The sequence below is a fragment of the Xyrauchen texanus genome, chromosome 34 (assembly GCF_025860055.1).
Source record: "Xyrauchen texanus isolate HMW12.3.18 chromosome 34, RBS_HiC_50CHRs, whole genome shotgun sequence".
Taxonomy (NCBI): domain Eukaryota; kingdom Metazoa; phylum Chordata; class Actinopteri; order Cypriniformes; family Catostomidae; genus Xyrauchen; species Xyrauchen texanus.
In genome coordinates this window covers 13,382,972-13,405,563 of record NC_068309.1, presented here as the reverse complement: position 1 = coordinate 13,405,563, position 22,592 = coordinate 13,382,972, and the positions used below count along the sequence as shown (strand labels likewise).

At 38.3% G+C, this 22,592-nt stretch overlaps 1 protein-coding gene across 1 annotated transcript in view; it reads right to left on the bottom strand.

Moving 5' to 3' along the window:
* The window catches only part of LOC127628268 (netrin receptor UNC5D-like), a 336,353-nt gene that overhangs the window by 106,255 nt on the left and 207,506 nt on the right, over window positions 1–22,592 (bottom strand). The window contains exon 2 of the mRNA XM_052105061.1: window positions 1,792–1,992. Within this exon, the coding sequence (XP_051961021.1) occupies window positions 1,792–1,992 (201 nt within the window). The remainder of the gene's footprint in view (window positions 1–1,791; window positions 1,993–22,592) is intronic.

The window sequence follows — 22,592 nt, the reverse complement described above, 5'->3', positions numbered from 1 at the left end:
TGGGGTGGGGTTTAATAAGTTTTACTTCTTCCCACTCCATTTTCAAGCATAAGTGTATAAGTTATTATTATTGTTAGAGGTTTAACCCCAGTTTGTTCCAAGGAGATTGTACTTGTTTTACAGTAAGTGCATTTTAAGTCACTCTACAAGCTAAATGACTACGTAAATACAATTATAAGAATACCACAAGCTGGTTGAGGTCACTGAAATGTGATTAGTTCAATTTCTAAGGATTTTAAACTGCCTAGCAGTCTTTTTTAAAGCTTTTAATACAGCTAGCATTAAAAATCTGTCAATTTGTCAGCCAAATCTATTATCAACCTCAGATAAAGGCCAAAGAAATATGCATAAAAGGTACAAACATGCCCAAAATGATCCAAACTGCATTAAAATGTTTTTGAATATAAAGCGGCGATTCACGCCTGGGTCAAACCCCGATCCGAGAGGGGGAGAACAGTGCTATTTCACTCTGTTGCATCACTGGATCGGTCCTTTTAGCTGTCAAAATGTCCACCACCAAACACTAAATGTAACAATCACTCTCTTTCAAGCTCTTACAGACAGAATACTACGTTTGATGGAGAGTGAACTGAAAGATGAAACTCTGGTTTCAAGTTGAGCCCAACAACTACTTGTTTAGGATTTGACATTCTGGACACTACTCTCCCCCATCCGACACTGCAGGGTGTTTGTGATTGAAACAGAGAGAAAATTATAGAAGGTGTTTTAAACTCAACATGAAATGGTGTTCAGAACCCATTTTACTCTTGTGATGTGATGAATTTCCAAGTGAAATTGGATGCTAAATCTGAAAAAAAAATTTGGTTGGGACTTGATATTTATGGTCGACCAATATATCACAAAGGCTGATAATATGGCCGATATTCAGATATCTCATTTAAAGGATGTAATTCACAAACCTCACAAAAATCCAGCATTTTCTTCCTGTTGAGCGTTCATCTAATATCTTCCTCTGAAGCATGTATACCATCAGCCAGAGTCAAAAACTTTAGAATCAAAAGTCCCTCTTATTCACAAATCATGATGGTCTGTCCATGACAATCCAAGTTGGTGATCCAGGCCTTTTAAACAGCCAGGAGATTGCTGCATTTACTTATAGCACACGTGAAGCACATTTATTTGAAGTTGCACTCACGCGCTCATGTGAATACAGCGCAACTTCAAAGTAAATGCGCTTCACGTGTGCTATAATAAATGTCTTATTCTCTATACACTGTATGTGTAATTGGTTTGATTCAGTATTTTTTAGAAAATGCAATTGCTAACGTGGACATGCAATCCATGGTTGCTGGACTACTGTGTGTAGTGTTATTTCCTTCTTCATAATATATTAACTAATTTATTCATGTGCAAATAAATGACAATAATTTGATGACTAAACAGAAATCAGAAGAAACTACTATATAATATTTAAAATACAATATTATTTTTTAGATAATATTTTACAAAGTTAAAAGTTTAGTGTGAAATTGATTAAATATAGAGCTAAATAAGTTTATGTTTAAGTTATTTACTATATTAAACTGTGTGATATATCAGCATTGCATCGGCCTATTGGCCACCCTGCTCTCTGGATATCGTCATTGTCATCAACCATTAAAAAACCCATATCGGTCATTCACTACTTGATATTATCCATCGTTGGGTCATGAAATGGGGTCTAAATATGACACATGATTGAAAATAAAAGGGATAATATTGTTATCATGTTTACTTTATAGAATTTGTGCTTTGTGTGTGTGTGCGAGTGTGTGTGTATTTAAGTCTTACCAGTTCCTAGCTCAATATGCTCCAAAGCAGTGTGTTGGTTTTGATGGACCCACTCCCCGTTGCATTTAAAGAATATCTGGAGGGCAGGGCGGGCACGGCAATGTAACTTGATGGGGTTGCTCTTAACAATGTAAGCATCATCAGGCTCCTGCAGAAAGTGAGGCAGTGTTCCAGATATCGCTGAGAGGCCATCACGTGATCCTGCAAAAAATGTTTTTTACATGTTGTTACATATTATTACATTTTCTTAATACATGTTATTACAAGTTATTACATGTCTATAACATGTTGCTTTGAATATACCACACATTAAATTGAGATTAAGTGCCTTGCCTCATTAGTTGCACATTTGTTTAGTTCGAACCTACATACTTTTGGCTACCCACCCAGATCTTTATCTACAGTACTAAGCCATACCTTAACTATTATTATTTGTTAATAAATTAATTCCACAATAAATTTAATTAAAACATCAGCTTACCAGGCCTACAAAAAGATCTGTTTCATTTGAAGCAAAGCATAAACATCTAACTGATCAAATCCACTTTACTGGAAGCAACTAATCTGAATATCAGCCAGGTCTATGTGACACGAAGCGTACTCACTTGCTTAACTGGCCTGTCAATCACTTTCAAAATCACTCTCAGTTTGGATGAAATTTTCACACTAACAGCATATGAGACCGCGACACCAAAAGACAAAGTGAAAACTGCCCTAAGGCATGTGAAGGTGCCTGCAGAGGATTTCAGAACAACAGACAGGAGGCAGTACTGAAATACCAAAAATTAAGAGCCAATATCAGAACCATGAACAGCTCCTCTGTGCTCTGTAACTTCTCAATGGAATAGAATGTAAAATCTACAGTAGTCTTTATGTTATGTAGAGGAGTGGTACAGAGTTATGATTATGCATATGGATATTTTTTTTTCAATGGAAATATGGTTATTGTACCTAAGTAAATCTTTTAACAGGATACAAGCTGGTCTAGGCCAATATTTATTTATTTATTTATTTATTTAACAGGGACAGTGTATGGCACTCAGCCATACCAGAATTAGCTACAAGCTAAATTTCATCTGTAGTCCCTGGGCAGGAAAAGGTAACATACAATTAACAATCCAACAAACCATATAAATATACCATAAAACGTCATCACGCTAATAGCCTCTCAGTACGTCTGCGCTGTACGGCACAGTGACCTCTACTGGTCGCCCTGGTTGTTCTCCGACTATCTGAGAGCAATATTATGAACTCCTGTGAAATAATGTGTAATATTGATTACAAGAACTTTATATTCCTGCAAATCCAAAAAAACTGCAGGCACAACAAAATCTGATGTTCGAATGCAAAAAGATTATCAAATATCTAAATCACTAAATATCAAAGTTGATTTCTTAACATGAAGTCTTCAAACCTTTGGTCTTTGTGTGTATGACCAAGCTCATAGTGTCATAAAATACAACTGTTTCATTTCTCAAAAGAAACTATAAGTTACAGTAAATATGTGTCTAAATCATGGGGTAACAGCCGACAGCAAACATGTTTTTGATGCACTGTGTAGTAGTGCTCATGTGAGCAATTCAGGCTTGAATCTAGACTACAACATGCCTTGGTCCTTTTTCCCATCTCTCTTCAGTTTAATTTCCAGTTACTATTTACTGTACATTTCAAGTTAGAAGTTTACATACACTTAGGTTGTAGTCATTAAAACACATTTTTTAACCCCATCCACAGATTTAATATCAGCAAACTATATTTTTGGGTCAGAAATTTTAACTGTGACCTTAATAAGCTTGGAAATTTCCAGAAAATGATGTCAAGCCTTTAGGCAATTTGCCAATTATCTTTTGATAGGAGGTGCACTGAATTGGAGGTGTACCTGTGGAAGTATTTTAAGGACTACCTTCAAACTCAGTGCCTCTTTGCTTGGCATCATGGAAAAATCCAAAGAAATTGTGGACCTCCACAAGTCTGGTTCATCCTTGGAAGCATCCTTGACAAACTTCTGAAGGTACCACATTCATCTGTACAAACAATAGTATGCAAGTATAAATACCATGGGACCATGCAGCCCCAGGAAGGAGACGCATTCTAGTCTCCTAGAGATGAATGTAGTTTGGTGCGAAAAGTGCAAATCAATCCCAGAACAAGAGCAAAGGACCTTGTGAAGACGCTGGAGGAAAGAGGAAGACAAGTATCCATAACCTCAGTAAAACGAGTCCTATAGCTACATAACTTGAAATGCTGCTCAACAAGGAAGAAGCCACTGCTCCAAAACCGCCATAGAAAAACCAGACTACAGTTTGCAAGTGCACATGGGGACAAAGATCTTGTCCTCTGGTCTGAACCGTTTGGCCATGATGACCATCGTTATGTTTGGAGGAAAAAAGGCGAAGCGTGCAAGGGGGAGGGTGCCGAAGAACACCATCCCAGCCATGAAGCATGGGGTGGCAGCATCATGATGTGGGGGTGCTTTGCTGCAGGAGGGACTGGTGCAAGTCACAAAATAGATGACATCATGAGGAAGGAAAATTATGTGGATATATTGAAGCAACATCTTAAGACATCAGCCAGGAAGTTAAAGCTTGGTCGCAAATGGGTCTTCCAAATGGACATTGACCCCAAGCATACCTCCAAAGGACTACAAAATCAAGGTATTGGAGTGGCCATCACAAAGCCCTGACCTCAATCTGATAGAAAATTTGTGGGCAGAACTGAAAAAGCGTGAGCGAGCAAGGAAGCCTACAAACCTGACTCGGTTACACCAGTTCTGTCTAGAAGAATGGGCCAAAATTCCAGCAACTAATTGTGAGACAAAAGAAGGCAACCCAAAATATTTGATCCAAGTTAAACAATTTAAAGGAAATGCAACCAAATACTAACAAAATGTATGTAAACTTCTGACCTACTGGGAATGTGATAAAATAAATAAAAGTTGAAATATAACATTCTCTCTACTATTATTCTGACATTTCACATTCTTAAAATAAAGTAGTGATCCTAACTGACCTAAGACTGGGATATTTTTCTACAATTAAATGTCAGATGTCAAATACCATTGTGAAAAACAAAGTTTAAATGTGTTTGGCTAAGGTGTATGAAAACGTCTGACTTCAACTGTATATGTCAAATAAAGAGAAAACTGAACTGAGACTGAAACTGTAAATCTAAAATAAACTGTCTATTAAAAGCCTGGAAAACTGTTCTGACGTACTCCATGAAATTGGCCACATACGAGTGTGAAATTTCATTTCACACAGGGATATTTGGATAAAGATTTAGGGTCTAAAATAGTTTCCTGAATAAAAGAGCCACACAAGAGTGACAGCAGCTAAAATCCACAGTGATTCAGTGAACACAGGGAGTTAAAACACTCCTCTCTCTTTTGCTCTTTACATTTTCTCTCTTGCTGTCTCTCCATTTCTCTGTAACTGCATTTGTGTGTGCACACATTCACACTCACAATATTTGACTCTCCCCCCAATAATAAAACTGTCACAGATGTAATTGGATGGGATATTTTGGAAACGATTTACCCTGACTGAAATCTTAATCATAATAGAGATTTCTGTTGACTTGTAATCCTTCCCTGGAAAACTTTATGAGTGTGAGTGCACAGGTGTGTAATCCTCTGGCAAACATACCTTATTCATTCTGATTACAATGAATAGAGAAATGCCTGTGTGTGCCACTCACACTGAGAAAATCACAGCCCTCGCTGTTTCAATGTTGCTCTCTTTACCTCTCTCTCTCTCTTCCCAGAGCAAAATGTTATTGCTCAGAGATTTCTCTTTCTCCACAAATGGATATCCAAAGGCTAGGGGACTGCTGATGGGACCTGGGGGCCCGGACTTGCTATAGAAAAGATCCATCAACTTCCTTGGCTTATCCAAAGGCTCAAATTTCTCTCCATTTAAACTCATTGCTATCTAAGAGAGAGAAAAAAACCCCCAATAAATTAAAGAGATACAAATGTGTTGCTTTCTCTATCTTTCTCTATGCCACCTCATTTCTACATTTCAGAAATTACATTTATTTTCTATAAATGAAAATGAATGCATTCCATTCCAGTGCTTTTGTGCTTACAGACTTATTATGCTTCTTTTAGAATAAACACTCCCACACATAGACAACCAGGTAGGAGTGCCAAAACATTCATATTCACATTCATATTTTGCATGCCCACAAACAAATGTATTCACATTAACAAGCAAATATACAATCGCAATGCACTCATACGCAACCACACACAGGATCACACGCAATTTGACTCGCACATCACAAGCTTTTATCCAGGCAGCATCACAGATGTTCAGGAGTGCTTGACATGATGACAGTCTGATGAAAGGGGAAAATAGTCATCCGACTGAGCCACAGATGAAAGGATAGAGGGAAAGTTAGGGAGATAGAGAGGGGGAGGAAGAAAGAAGAGCGAAAGAAAGAGGAAGTGCAAATGTAAACGGGTGAAAAGACCTATTTTAGAGTGACGAATGTTAAGTCATATCTGCATGCAGAGTGATTCATATTAAAACAATAACTGCAGCTGAGAGGGGGACCGTCTATTTGTTCCTGATGGGAAACAAACTTTAGCAGAGAGCTTTCACACACACACACACACACACACACACACACACACACACATGTTGTGTTTCCATGTTTTATGGGGACTTTCCATAGACATAATGGTTTTTATACTGTACAAACTTTATATTCTATCCCCTAAACCTAACCCTACCCCTAAACCTAAACCTCACAGAAAACTTTCTGCATTTTTACATTTTCAAAAAACATAATTTAGTATGATTTATAAGCTGTTTTCCTCATGGGGACCGACAAAATGTCCCCACAAAAATTTCGGGTTTTACTATCCTTATGGGGACATTTGGTCCCCACAAAGTGATAAATACACGCTCACACACACACACACACACACACACACACACACACACACACACACACACACACACACACACACACACACACACACACACACACACTTTCTGTTTAATGTATAGGAAACTTTCTAAAATTTACTTTGCATAAAAATAAATGTTTGTTGACTTATTTCCTATAAAATAAGAAGTGGAGATTTGACCTTTTTTTAAAATCCAACATGATCACACAAAATCATTATTTAGCTAATGTACGTTCTGGTACCCTGACATCGAACCCATTCTGCGAAGTTACTGACAATCGCCATCCCCATCAGACATTTTCACATAAATTGTAATTTGTTCACCTTTTCCTGTAGTGCTATTGTGTGAGACCCACGATAACCAGAAAGTAATTGCGTTCACATAATCAATGATGAGCATGATTCAGAAGTTGCTAATGAGTCAAGTCTTAATAGTTAAATTGTACATATTAGTTTAAATAAGTTTTTAGTTGAGTTTAGTTTAAATGTAATTTAATATTTTATATTTTAAATGAAATTTAAACTAAAACATTTTATATATGTAATTTAATTTTCATTTAAAAATTAGTTATTAGTTTAAATTAGTAATAGTTTAAATTATTATTTTAATGTTTTTTTTTTTTTATTTATTTTTTTTACTTTTGCTTGAGCAAAGAACCCTCAAGAACCATTTTGCCTGGTAAAGGGCTGAGTTTGCTTTATTGTTCTTTTAAAATTAATACGAGGAAAGAATCCCACACACTGCCATAGCTGGAATGAAATCCAATATTTATTGTGATAGCAACGTTTCGGTCATGTGACATCCGTCAAACAAAACGCCTTTCAAGCTACTGCAGTGAGCACAATTTTTGCTCCTTTGTATTATTATTGTGTCCAACGCACCTGGCAATAACCATTTAGGTCTGCATTGGCTGTTTATGTAATATTGTTTTCTGGATATTAAAAAAAGTCCTTTAGGTTTACATTATAGGTTCTTCAGATCAGTGTATTGGTTTCTGGGTTCTATAAACACATGGATTCTAAAGAAATAGAGATTAAAAATGTATTTGTACAAACATTTTTATGCCATCTAGAGAGACCTGGGGATTTATTTTTCTGTGTTTGTTTCTCTGTGCTAGTGTTTTTGTTGTGCAGTGTTAGTTATTGATAAAATTTAATGGAATGAAAGTAACCATGACATCCTTAAGCAATTATGCTTAAGGATGTTTAAGACACAATAACACAATACCAACTGCCTCTAAGAAGCTTTAAGATCTGTGAGAGTGTGTGTATGTCTGTGAATATGTGTATAAGGTGATGTTATGTAAAAAAGTGTGTGTATGTGTATGTGTATGTGTGTGTGTGTGTGTGTGTACATGTGTGTGTTTTCCAAACATTCTGTCCAAAGTGTTCTTACAGTTATTCAATGTGTCTCATTTACATAAGCACCAGTCTGTTTTCTTTATCCACGGCATGACATGGCAGAAACGAAAAAATGACTGATCGCGTCTTCTCAACCCCCCTCCAATGTCAGAGTTTAGCCGGTTGCCACGGCAAAGATATATGAGTATCGGGCCAACCCGACAATTATGGCGGATGCTAGATAATTCTCATACCATGGGAGCAAAACAAGATGTCACTGCCACAAGCTCTGAGCAACGAATTTATCAAACACACCTGTCTGTCACACTAAGAGGTCTCCATCGTGAAACACACAAGCAAATACTGTACACACAAACCATTCTGAGATGCCGCTATGACATAAAAGTGATAAAGGAATCGCTCTCTGATGTTTAGATTACCATAAGTCATATTTATGATTGCATATTAAAAGTAGTGCATACTAAGGATGAGAAAGCTACTTTGAAACTGTAGCTTGCCAAAGCTACAAGCTATTTATAAGTGAATATACAATAACTGAACTTCAGTAATTATTAAAAAAAAAAAAAAAAAAAGTGTTAACTAAACTACAGGTTAACAACAAGAAGGTTGTTTTGTTAACAACAAAAAAAGTTTAGGTAACCCAAAAGGGAAAATTATTTTATCAACTGTCAAACACCACTGGATTCCCCAGCAACACAGAACTATTTTTTTTACTAAAATTCTCCTCCCTACCCAGTAGGTGGCAATATGCACAAAGAGTGTGAATTGCCAATAACAAAAGAAGAAGTGAAAGTGGAGATTTATAGTATAAAAGCACTTAAATATTGATCTGTTTCTCACCCACTCCTCTCATATCCCTTCTGAATATATGGATTAAACCACTGGAGTCGTACGGATTACATTTATGCTGCCTTTATGTGATTTTTGCACCTTTGCACTGGCCACCAGTTTATTTGCACTGAATGGACCTACAGCGCTGAGATATTCTACAGATAAATCTTAGTTTGTGTTCATCTGAAGACAGAAAGTCATGCATACACTAACATTTTAGGTGAATCAACACGTTAATGCTGCAAGGGGCTCAAGTGAATCTGTAAATAACTTTTGTGAATTAGTTAACTTACATAAACATCCCAAAAAACAGACTCACTATAACAAATAGTAGTTCCCAAAGCTAAATATAAGGGAATTTTTTATTTTAACCAAAAGAACCAATTCGGTTTAGGTGAGCGTATTTGATTACTCCCTCGGCTCTCTTCCTATGTTCGCAATACAGTGTGACAAATGCAGTGTTTTGTGATGCTAGAGTGCCAACCGTTGGAAAATGAAGCTTGCTACTGGAAAAGCTAAACTACTGCAAAAATACTTTAGCCGAGCTACTATCACATTACTAAAAATATAGTTAGTATTAACTACTCCCTAACACTGCTACTTAGTAGCTGAACAATGTATTAATGTTAGTACCATTGCTACATTTAGTCAAGTTTCTACTGGAACACAAATCAGGGACAAATCTGTGGCAGATCCAAAAAGTGGCAAATGCCACCCTAAGATAAGGCACTGCCACCCCAGTATAAGTATACAAATGTATAAAATATAAATGTAAGATGAAAACATTGTGTAGGGGTTTATTCATGTCGAACTGCCTTACCAGAAGCACAAATTACTACACAGACTGATCGTGTGATTGATTACAATGGCAGCCAATCACCTGAAAGTATATCAGTGGTCAATTGCGTGATAGGTTAAAGAAGCAGCCAATGGTGTGATAGGTTACAGCAGCAGCCAATCGCTTTCGTGCTGCTGCAGCACATGTGCAGTGTTTGGGTACTCACAGGTTTAGGTTTTTTGAGTTGAACAATATGACAATATTGACAAATACATGGAGAAAAAAGAGGTAAGAAACTTATTTCTCAGTTTATTTCACGTCTTCACAGAATAATTATTCGATATATTGCCGTAAATTAAGACATGTCCTCACTTTCTGAAATAGCTTTCATCACATATGTGTATAATCCAGATGAAACATCTCCAGTTGTTGAGTACGAGTTTCAGTTTCATCTGATCTGTGTATGTTTTCATTGGCGATCCGGTGCTAGAATGTGTTGTTTTGAATTTTATGATAAATGTTTGTTGAGGCTGTTGAGCAGTTTTTTCTGCAGCTCACACTCTTTTCCGGGAATTAGAAAAGTAAAATATGTCCCCCATTGTGATGGCCATCTCGGCCGTATTGTTTGTGTGTATGTAGAGCATTTGTTTTGTCTTTATCTCCCTCTCTCTTAATCACTCTCAGGTGTGTGTTAACCAGGTAAGCTGATTGTTATTGGGAAGCACCAGCACGCAGTGTGTTTCCTTCCTATATAAACTGAGTGTTCCATGGCTGGATTGTGCAATGGGAGACGAGTGTTCGAGACCTGTGCCGTCCTGGTCACTGATGCTCTCACGGAAATTCCCGCTGCTGAGACTTTGTGGTTGTCCCTTTCTGAACTTTCAGAATTTTTTCAAATTCAGAACTGTCAATAAATGTGTCTGTGTTTCCACTACTCTCGTCTCCTTAAATATTTTATTGCATATTATTTTTAATGTGTTACACACATCCACTGACAAACAGATGCAATCTTGGTTTATTACAATAAAAAGTTATATTTGGGTGAATTAGAAACCAGAACCTCTAAAACTAGACACAAAAAGTAACCACTAGACCAATCAGTCATGTTCTTGATTAAATTGCTGATTTATGTGTTCATCTACTGACTAACAAAATTGTCTCCAGATGGAGGGAATGAGACGTTGTGTCGATGAAGTGACAATAGGGGTCGATCTTGAGAGCCCAAAACACCTTCAGATCTTTGAGAATAAACCAATGAGAATTGGTGAGTTCAATTTGCATGCCACTCCCCCAACATATGGGTATAAAAGGGAGGCCAGCAGGCAAGTTCATTCAGGTTTTGCACTGAGGAGCCGAGACAAGGTCCCGGCCGTTACAGCGGTGAAGTTCTGTCTCTGGCAAGAGGGACATAATGTCTCGTTCCCTCCATCAGGGAATGGAGGTTACGACAGTAACTGAGATGTTCCCCTTCTGTCTAGTTGAAATGATTGTATCATATGGAGGGAGATAAAAAAAGAAATAGGATAGGGGTAAAGGAATGAGGAGACTGGGATTTAGATAGTAGACTTTGGGAACAAACTAATGATGTGAAATTATATAATTAAAACAGTTATTGTGATTGGGCTCATCTACGGATTACTGCTGATGAAAAAATAAAGACCTCCCTAATACTTCAGTACAAAATCAGCCAGTCAGTGCCCAATAATAAAGGATTTACTTCTCTGGATTTGAAAGTGGCTTTTGAAAGACAGGGGCCAAACTTCAGTGCATGTACATAAGTCACCGACCTGTTTTACTGAGGCCAGAGCCAGCAGTAGTGCTGTCTTAATGTAGATCATGCGCAAATCAACAGAGTCCAAAGGCTCGAAGGGGGGCCCTGCGAGCACTTCTAGGACCAAAGTTAGGTCCTAAGTCCAGACTGTAGCCGGCCAAGATTAATTTAATCATCTTGCTCCACTAAGGAACTTTGTGATTAAATCATGCTTGCCTATAGTGAGTCAGATTCAAATTTTTATTGGTTGCTTCTCAACATGACACATAACAAAGCAAAACATTCATATTCAGAGTCAATCCTTAAACCCCATAGTTTCCCTTCCCTTCCCTGAATATATATATATATATATATATATATATATATATATATATATATATATATATATATACTTTTCATTATGCAACTTTTTTCACTAAGGAGCCAATCTTTAATTTCAATTTTTGGTTGATGCATTTTTTCGAAAGGTCCATACCACAAACGAATAATTTAGTATTTTCAAAAACAAAGTTTTTTAATAAAATGTTTATATTGTCCATAGACTACTCCAAAACAAAAAAAAATATGAACTATTTAATAGGTAACATGTTGCAATATGGAATTGAGTACACATGATTCTGCAGGTCTCCATAAAATTAATTATTTCATTATATGGTCAACCCCCAAGGTCGGTGAATATTTGGGGAGACCCCCAAATGGTCAAAACTAGAAGAAAGATTTCTGTCTGGTGGTCAGGGGAAGGGAAAACAGAACCAGTCTCTCCCCTTCTTTGAAGAACTCCATGACGAGTTAACTCATTCATGGGTGAAACCTTATACTTAACGTATCTTTGTACCTTTGCGCCTTGCCATCACAGATTGTTAACGACAGACTCTTACATAATCTTCAAGGAGGTCTGCGGTCACGACAGCTAAACAGACTAGCGTGCAAGATTTTCCTTTGAGCCCAGTGCAAGCTCCTGTCATTCAGAGTAGTATATATCCCTGGATGCCTCAATGTGGGAGCGGATTTACTGTCCAGACAGAAAATAACGATGGGAATGAAAACTCCACCCCAAGGTAGTGAAACAAATCTGGATAAGATTTTACAAAGCAGAGGTGGACCTCTTCGCCTCCCAGCAGACAGTGCAATGTCCCATCTACTTCTCTCTGAGTCACCCAGCCCCCTGGGTCTGGATGTGATGGTGCATACATGGCCCAAAATGCACCTGTATGCCTTTACTCCATTTTCTTTGCTCCCGGGAGTTCTAGCCAGAATTTGCCAAAAAGAATCTTGCCTATTACTGATAGCGCCAAGTTGGTCAAACAGAGTATGGTTCTCGGAGTTAATATTTTTCCTCGACGGTTCGCCTTGGGTGATACCGGGGAGGAGGGACCTTCTGTCTCAAGCACAGGGGACAATATTTCATCCCCGGCCCAAGCCAATAAATGGGGTGTCTTTGAGAGGTGGTGCACTGCACGTAATGCAGATCCAGATAATTGCCAGACTGCTTCAGTTATGGACTTCCTGCAGGAGAATTATTAGCAGGCACACACCCCACCACTCTCAGGGTTTTAAGTGGCCGCCCTGTCCACTTGCCACGCCTTGATTGACGGGGTGCACTGGGGGAAACATACTTTGCATACTCGCTTCGTTCGGTGACTGAGGTCTCCCATTAGAACCAGGATCCCTTCATGGGACTTTGCTATAGTCCTTGAGGGACTGGTTGAGACCCCCTTTGAACCCCTAGAATCGGTGTCTGACAAGCTCCTGACTCTAAATATGTTTTTTCTTATGGCTAAAACTTCTATGAAAAGAATCGGGGACTTGCAGGCTCTGTCTGTCTTGCCATCCTGCTTAGACTTTTCCCCAGGAATGGCAAAAGATATATTGCATCCTCATCCTGACTACCTGCCTAAGGTTCCTTTCTTACATCCGGTCACTCTTGAGGCCTTCTGTTCTCCACCATTTACAACGGCAGATGTACCAAGAGAAACATTTCAGACTGTGTCCAGTCCATGCTCTTCAGGCCTACGTCCACCGTACTTGCCGGTGGCATAAGTCAGGGCAACTATTTGTTAGTCTTGGGGGCCGTAACAAGGGGGAGGCCGCCACAAAACAGACAATGTCACATTGGGTGAGGTATGCTATTGCCTTGCCTATGAGGTGCATGGTCAAGCTTTACCAGATGGCATCAGGGCTAAATTGATATATTTATATTTATGCATTTGGCAGACGCTTTTATCCAAAGTGACTTACAGCACACTTATTACAAAGACAATACCCCTGGAGCAACCTGGAGTTAAGTGCCTTGCACAAGGACACAATGGTGGTGGCTGTGAGGATCGAACCAGTGACCTTCTGATTACCAGTTATGTGCTTTAGCCCACTACGCCAGGGGGGTCGCTTCTTCTAAAGCTTCTAAAGCTTTTTTAATTGACTATATCAAAATTCCAGTGGGTCAGATGTTTACATACACTAAATGAACTGTGCCTTTAAGCAGCCTTCAAACTGATGCATTCTGTCTCCTAGAGATTAACGTAGTTAAATGTAGCGAAAAGTGCAAATAAATCCCAGAACAACAGCAAAGGACCTTGTTAAGATGCTGAAGGAAATAGAAAGACAAGTATCTATAGCCACAGTAAAATGAGTCCTATATCTACATAACTTGAAAGGCTCCAAAACTGCCATAAAAAAGCCAGACTACAGTTTGCAAGTGCATATGGGGACAAAGATCTTACTTTTTGGAAAAATGTCCTCTGGTCTAATGAAACAAAAATTTAACTGTTTGGCCATAATGATCTTATGTTTTGAGGAAAAAGGGCGAGGCTTGCAAGCCGAAGAACATCATCCCAACCGTGAAGCATGGGGTGGCAACATCATGTTGTGGGTGTGCATTGCTGCAGGAGGGACTGATGCATGTCACAAAATAGATGACATCATGAGGAAGGAAAATGATGTGGATATATTGAAGCAACATCTCAAGACATCAGCCAGGAAGTTAAAGCTCGGACGCAAATGGGTCTTCCAAATGGACATTGACCCCAAGCATATTTCCAAAGGACAACAAATTCAAGGTATTGGAGTGACCATCACAAAGCCCTGACCGCAATCTGAAAGAAAATTTCAGTTGGGCAGAACTGAAAAAGCATGTGCAAACAAGGAGGCTGTGGAGTTGAAGGCGTGGTCGAGTGCCCGTCTGGGGAGAGAGAGAGAGAGCAGTAAGGACATCCACCAGAGATGAATTGTGACTTTTTAATATCTCTATGTTCACAGTGAGAGTCGGGGGAAATAAAAGATGGGCAGTTCACAGAAAGAGGAGAGAGACAGGCAGACCAGAGTTTTCATGTCTGTCGCCTGAGCGAGAGAAAGAGCCACAGCGATTGCTGGTTATTTGTGAATAAAATGGACTCACATGAACCGTGGAAACTGGTTCCCACTTCCTCCTCATCATGGGTTTCGGGACCAGTGTAACAAAGGTTTGGATTGGGCAGATAAAGGAGGAAGCGGTAATTGGTTTCCACAGTTCACATGAATCTAGTTTATTCACAAATAACCAGCAATCGCAGTACAGCTTCACTTAAGACACAAGACGAGGCTCTTTCGCTCTCTCATGGGACAGACACAAAGACTCTGGTCTGTCTCTTTCCTCTCTCTGTGAACTGGCCATCTTTTAATCTCCCCCGACTCTCACTGTGAACATAGAGATGGTAATTAGTCACAGTTCATCTCATTTGGATGTGCTTACTGCTCTCTCTCCCCCGAGATGGGTGCTTGACCACGCCCTCACCTCCACAGACACCTACAAACCTAACTCAGTTTCAACAGTTCTGTCTAGAAGAATGGGCCAAATTTCCAGCAACTTATTGTGAGAAGCTTGTGGAAGGCAACCCAAAACCTTTGACCCAATTTAAACAAATTAAAGGCAATGCTACCAAATATTAACAAAGTATGTAAACTTCTGAAATAAAAGCTGAAATAAATCATTCTCTCTACTATTATTCTGACATTTCACATTCTTAATATAAAGTAGTGATCATAACTGACCTAAGACAGGGAATGTTTTCTACAATTAAATATCAGGAATTGTGAAAAACTTTGAGTTTAAATATATATGGCTAAGGTGTATGTAAACATCTGACTTCAACTGTATATATATATATATATATATATATATATATATATATATATATATACTGGTGGCCAAAATTTGGAATAATATACAGATTTTACTTTATGAAAAGAAATTGGTGAAATGTATTCATCAAAGTGGCATTCATCTGATCACAATGTATTGTCAAGACATTAATAACTAAAAAATTACTATTACAATTTGAAAAAAAAAAATCATAAATTCTTAAACTACTTCAAAGAGTTCTCATCAAAAAGTCATACACATGCAACAATGACAGCTTTGCAGATCCTTGACATTCTAGCTGTCAGTTTGTCAAGATACTCAGGTGACATTTCACCCCACGCTTCCTGTAGCACTTGCCATAGATGTGGCTGTTTATTTGGGCATTTCTCACACACCTTATAATCTATCTGATCCCACAAAACCTCAATGGGGTTAAGATACAAAACACTATTATCTGTTGTCCAATGTCTGTGTTCCTTTGCCCACTCTAAACTTTTCTTTTTGTTTTTCTGTATCAAAAGGCTTTTTCTTTGCAATTCTTCCCATAAGGCCTGCACCCCTGAGACTTCCATGCCTCAGGACACTAAGGCGGGCAGAAAAGATTGTGGCCAACCCCTCCCACCCACGACACAATCTCTTTGAGACACTCTCCTCCGCCAGGAGGCAACGGTCCATCAAGACCAAAATCTCATGCCACAGGAACTGTTTCTTCCTGTCTGCAGCTGGCCTCATAAACAAGGCCTAGGAACCATCTCTTATCCCACCTCCATAGACACTATACGTTACATTAAAATAGTTTCCACATCTGTCTTGCGTCAACTTAAAAAAAAAATATGATCTGGTCTATTGCACTTTTTATTATACTCAAACTGTGAACTTTTCTGTGAGCTGTGAACAGTGAACATTTGTACATTCTATGGCTCATGTTCTGCATATACAGTATTTTGCACATCCCTGCACATATTTTGAACAACTGTACAGCTCCTTTATTAAAACCAGTCAGTTTACTTTTTCTCTTGTACACATCAAACAATAAAGTAAATTCTGATTCTTATTCTGATTCTCCTCTTTACTGTTGTACATGAAACTGGTGTTGAGTGGGTAGAATTCAATGAAGCTGTCAGCTGAGGACATGTGAGGTGTCTATTTCTCAAACTAGAGACTCTGATGTTCTTATCCTCTTGTTTAGTTGTTCATCTGGCCTTCCATGTCTCTTTCTCTCCTTGTTAAAGCCAGTTGTTCTTTGTCTTTGAAGACTGTAGTGTACACCTTTGTATGAAATCTTCAGTTTTTTGGCAATTTCAAGTATTGCATTGCCTTCATTCTTAAAAACAATAATTGACTGATGAGTTTCTAGAGAAAGCTGTTTCTTTTTTGCCATTTTTGACCTAATACTGACCTTAAGACATGCCAGTATATTGAATAACTGTGGCAACTCAAAAACAAACGCAAAGACAATGTTAAGCTTAATTTAATGAACCAAATAGCTTTCAACTGTGTTTGATATAAAGGCAAGTGATTTTCTAGTAACAAATTAGCAATTTATCATGATTATTGGCTTCTGGAAATGGGGCCTGTCTAGATTTGATCAAACATGTTTTTTTTTCAACTAGTGATGGTGCTGTTTTTTACATCAGTAATGCCCTGACTATACTTTGTGATCAGTTGAATGCCACGTAAATACAAATTTCCTTCCGAAACAGCAAAATCTGTACATTATTGAAAGATTTTGGCAGCCACTGTATACATACAGGTATATTTACATTTACATGTATTCATTTGGCAGACGCTTTTATCCAAAGCGACTTACAAAAGAGGAAAACATAAGCGAATCATCTTAAGGAGACATTTGTACGAAAAGTGCCATACTACAAAGTTTTACTTGCATCAGAATAGCATTCAAAACAGATATAAGTGCAACAAATCTATTATTTATTTAAAAATTTTTTTCAAAAGGTATATATTATACACACAATATACAATTGCTTTCAGGATACACAACTCCTGTCAAAGTGCCATGGGGAATCAGGATGCTGAAGTGGCCCATTCACAAGCGAAGCATCAAGAGGCGAGACAGAGTGATGTTCGCCGGAACACTGCAGGGGAGCGGAGAGTTTTCTCGTTGCAGTGAAGATTTTGTCCGTTGACTCGTGTGGTCAATGGCGAAGTAGAATCACTGTCTTGAAGGAAGAAAATTCTGAGGAATGGTGTTTACACACCTGCTTTTATAGAGGACAGCTTCACACCTTTAATATTAGATTATTGCCGTTATTGTAGTGAGGTTTCAACTAGGTTTTGTGGAAGGACAATCCCCATATGCATTAGCACGTAATGTCAATTTTACTGAGTCATAAGGGAACAGAGGAGGAGAGAGAGAGCGAGAGGAGAAAAGAGAGGGAGAGAGAGAAAGGGAGAAATACTGCAGTCTCTGAAGCAAATCATAAATATCACGGCCAAGAATAAACACCACATAAATTTACAAATGAGAACTGTAATTACAGCTCTGTTCAAAATTCAAATTCAGGGCCACAGTCGTTAGCTAATTAGTATAAACAAAACATCTTTAAGTAACATTGACATTTTAGATAAGGTTGGGAAATGGTGCTTTTATGTGCCTATTTGTGCAAGGCTAAATGTAATTAGAGAGATGGGAGAGGCAGCTCAGATGGCATTATTAACATGAAAGGGAAAAGTTCTGTCAATTTCAATTTGATTCTGATCTAGTTTCCTGTGATGTAGCTTAAATACACTCACATATGCTTAAATGATGTCTAAGAAGTAAAAAAGTCAGGGAACAGTCATTACAGTGCTTGCTAAATGACGATTACAGATTATATTGTTGATTGCAAGACTTGGGGGTGGTCTCTTTTGAACTGGGCCAGTAAGCTACCACATAGCATTGCAATAAAAACAACTCAGGGGTGCATTTCCAGTACAACGAAGTAACTCACTGCGTAACCACCATAGTATGTAGTATTCATCGTTGTAGAAATGAACAAGCTAGTCACAACTAATTCCTGAAACTGTCATAACTATGTCGCACATCCATCATACAAACCATGTTGGTTGAGCTGTCGTTAATGACGTTACTCAGGGGGTGGAGAATAACTTCTGCAAATATTAAATACTAATAGCTAATTTACACGCATACCAGAAAGCCATTTAATGCAAGAAAGCTGCTGAAGATACATAAGTGTAATTTTGCACTTTGTAATGAGACATATGCATTGAGCTGCAATATATGGGATTCCCTCTACATTATACTTTGTTTTTTCCCGAAGCACTTGTGCACATAAGCACATGTGCACTCTTCAAAAACATATTAACAGCACTTATGCGTTCACATAAACAAATAAAACTGTGTTCTCCGACAGAAACTGTGTGTGATAAAGTGCTTTAACAGCCTTTACGTGACGTTTCAGATAGCTGCTTTCAGCAAAATCCCGGAATAAATAGTTTTCTTACATACATGTAAACGTGGTCATAGTCTAGACAGAATGAAAGATTGTGGCAGGGCGGAGGGCGGGGCCGGGTTGTGATTATACACACCCGGTCCTCACCTCCTCCTTGCCCGTCTAAATTAAGTAACAAAGATATAAATTAAATAAAAGATATAGAAGCCTCAGTGATTTCAAATGATGTCCATATAGCATATTAACAAGGAACTATGCTTCTAACCACAGGTAAAAGCTTTTTGTGAATGTTCGTTGGAACCACGGTTTTGGGAAACACCAAATCGCTGAACTATGTTAGTAACAATGGAACTCGCAACCATAGTTGGCTAACGATGCTTTTGGGAAACGCACCCCAGATCAACTCGGCCACTACCCACAACATCCTAGCATCGCAGTAGCTATTTTTGCCCGCTTGATCGCATGAAAACTACATGACTGTGGCAACATTTTTACTAAATTACACAACATGCTTCCTTACATATATTGCAACACTTTCAGGGTGAAAAGGCCACTCTGTGGCACTAAAAGAGAGTTAAATATTTTCTTAAATAGATGGTGTTTTTAAGAATTATGCCCTAAACCTAATTTCCATCCACTTTTCTTGGTATTTTGTTATTGACGAAGTAAAAATGCATAAAAGAAGTTTGCAAAATTTGCTGTCTTCTTCCTGTTTCCATTCAAATGGCCTTTTATCTATATAAATGGTGTGCATGATGACATCATGCTTAAAAAAACACTTTGTCGCATAAGTTTTGGTTCATCGCAAAATAAATCTGCCCTTAAGCCGTTTCCATACAGAAATGTGTGTATATCACTAATTGTGTACCTTTAGCCTCCCATATGTCCCTATTTTTTTTTTCTCTGAAGTTTTGGTAAAATGGGGAGAGTATTGAGAGAATTCATTGAAATTAGACAGCTTACTGGTATTTTAATTTCACGAATAAATGCAATCAGAAGAAGAGGAATTGCAATTAAAAGGGAGTTGTTGCCCTTTTTATAGGACTGTAATATTGGTCATGATGTTGCACCTATCCCTAAAAATATTTAAATGTTTAAAATGTTTTCTGAAAATAAACTCTTTTTAGAACAAATAGTTCTTTTTTTATTGAACAAAACACAAATGAACAAGAAATATCAGCTTATACAATGAGCAATGACATATATATATATATATATATATATATATATATATATATATATATATATACATACATACACACACACACACATAAGAAGGAAAAAAACAAACAAACAAAAAAGAAAACAACAAAATGTATAGATATATAGATATAGTAGTGTGCACGGGTACAGTAAGCAATAGGTTAATTTAGTGTGATATACTAGTAATCATTACTATTAATTACATTTTTCTGTTGATGTTGTGGAGAGAGAAAAAAGATATAGATATAAACTCACTGAGTGATAAATAGATATCAAGACAATTTGAAACAATCATAGTAACAATAATAATAGTTGTAGTAGTAGTAATAATGATGATAATAATAATAATAATAATAATAGTAGTACTACTACTACTACTATTATTATTATTATTATAGAAAGACAAAGGAATGTTGACTTGAGTCAGACTCGAGTCAAGTCATGTAACCCCACCTCTGGTAGTAGCAATAGTAGTAGTAGTAGTAGTAGTAGTAGTAGTAGTAGTAGAAGTAGTAATAATAATATAATCTCAGCTTTATAAGATTTTAGACCAGTAAATACAATTATTTCAGATATAAACAATTCTCTAGGTCTGGGAGCCGCTCCACTTCTGCCAGTGAGCACAACCAACAGACCCACCTGACATAGACACCTATCCAACCTCCGATCCACCTGGCCGGGTGGACAAATAGTTCTGATAGTTTATAGTCTTGAAAAAAGTGTAGAACATTCTGAGAATGTCATTCAACAGACTCATTTCCATCTACAGAACAGGGTAAGGCTAATTTAAGTTTGTGTAAAGAAAAGGCATATATAGGTCTAAAAAATATATATTGTATTTGTTTGGTAATTAATTATATCATATAATGCTTTATTCGTTTTTTAATTTTTTTTTATTTAATACAGGAAATTTTGCCAGCATTTTTTAAAAAGTAAGCTAAACAATAATTTAATAGAATAGTGCTATGTTAGTGTACCAAAAACAAAGCACACTGAAGCTTTTCTCCAAGTATTGTATATTTATTTTTAATTTCTAACATCTTTTTGCATAGAAATTATATGTTCCATGTCTGTCACTCACTCGACGTTGTGTCGATGTAGTGGCACTAGGGGTTCGCTCTTGAAAGCCCCAATCACCTTTGCTTTATTCAGAAAAGGCCAATGAAAATTGGCGAGTGGAATTTGCATGCCGCTCTCCACCCTGGACATACGGATATTAAAGGAGATGTCGTGCACCACTCATTCAGAGCGCATGTGTGTGTCCGTCCCATCACCTTGCTGTCTGCTGGAATTACATATCAGCGGTCACCCACACACGGTTGAGTGTTGTGCTTCCCCTTGGCGCTTCAGGAGTCCACAGGTGTAAAAGAGTATATTCTAAAAGTGTATGTTTCCTCTAAAAGAGCTCGTGCAAACGATTTATGTTTTTTAAAGATGTCCTTTCATCTTTGTGCTACTGGGTGTGTCCGTTATCTCTCCCCACCGGATTGCCATGAAATTTGTCTCGAGAGCATGGGTCACCAGCACACGAGGCAGCTTTTGTAGAGGACGTTGCGGTCGCGGCTCTCTTCCTTCTTTGTGGAGCAGAGAGCCATCATGGCTGCTTCCCTACCCGGTCGGTCTTGGGTTGAAACTCAGACGGGGGGGTCGGCAAGCACCGCATGCAATGGATGTGGATATGGGAGCATTTCTACCGGCTCAATCCCCACACTCCTCCAACCCTCCAGCATGCTCATTCTGCCAAGTAGAGTTTATGAAAGATGTAGGCGGTCTGCTTCAGGGCGGATTTAATGTCTCGTTTGGGGCTCGTGACGAGGAGGAGTTATCGGTCGCAGCATCGGAGGTAGGCTTCTGCTTTCAGAAGTGGACAAATCTTCTGTGCTCCCACCCTCAGTCAGTAGAGCTCAGGATGAGGCGGACGCTGAGATGTCAGCCGTGCTTGCCCGGGTGGTTGTGAACATCGGGCTTGAACCGACTGCTGACATGGCCGGGACTCTCTCTCGTCTCCTCAGCACAAATCTGAATGAGTGGTGCACGCCATCTCATTCTATACCCGTATGTCCGGGGTGGAGAACGGCATGCAAATTCCACTCGTCAATTTTCATTGTCCTTTTCTGAATAAAGCAAAGGTGAATGGGAATCACAAGAGCGAACCCCTAGTGTCACTACATTGACACAACATCTCGTTCCCTCCATCAGGGAAAACAGGTTACATCTGTAACCAAGACGATTTTAATATTTTGGGCTAATTTCATGACTGCCGTCTATTATTCTGAATGGCGTGGAAAAGAAACTTTAATAAATAAACGGATAGCTACCATGATTAAATGAATTGCAAAGAGTGGCCATTAATTTTTTCACTTGCACTTGTTGATGTGCATGATATGAGATATTTGTGTTGGCACTCCTGG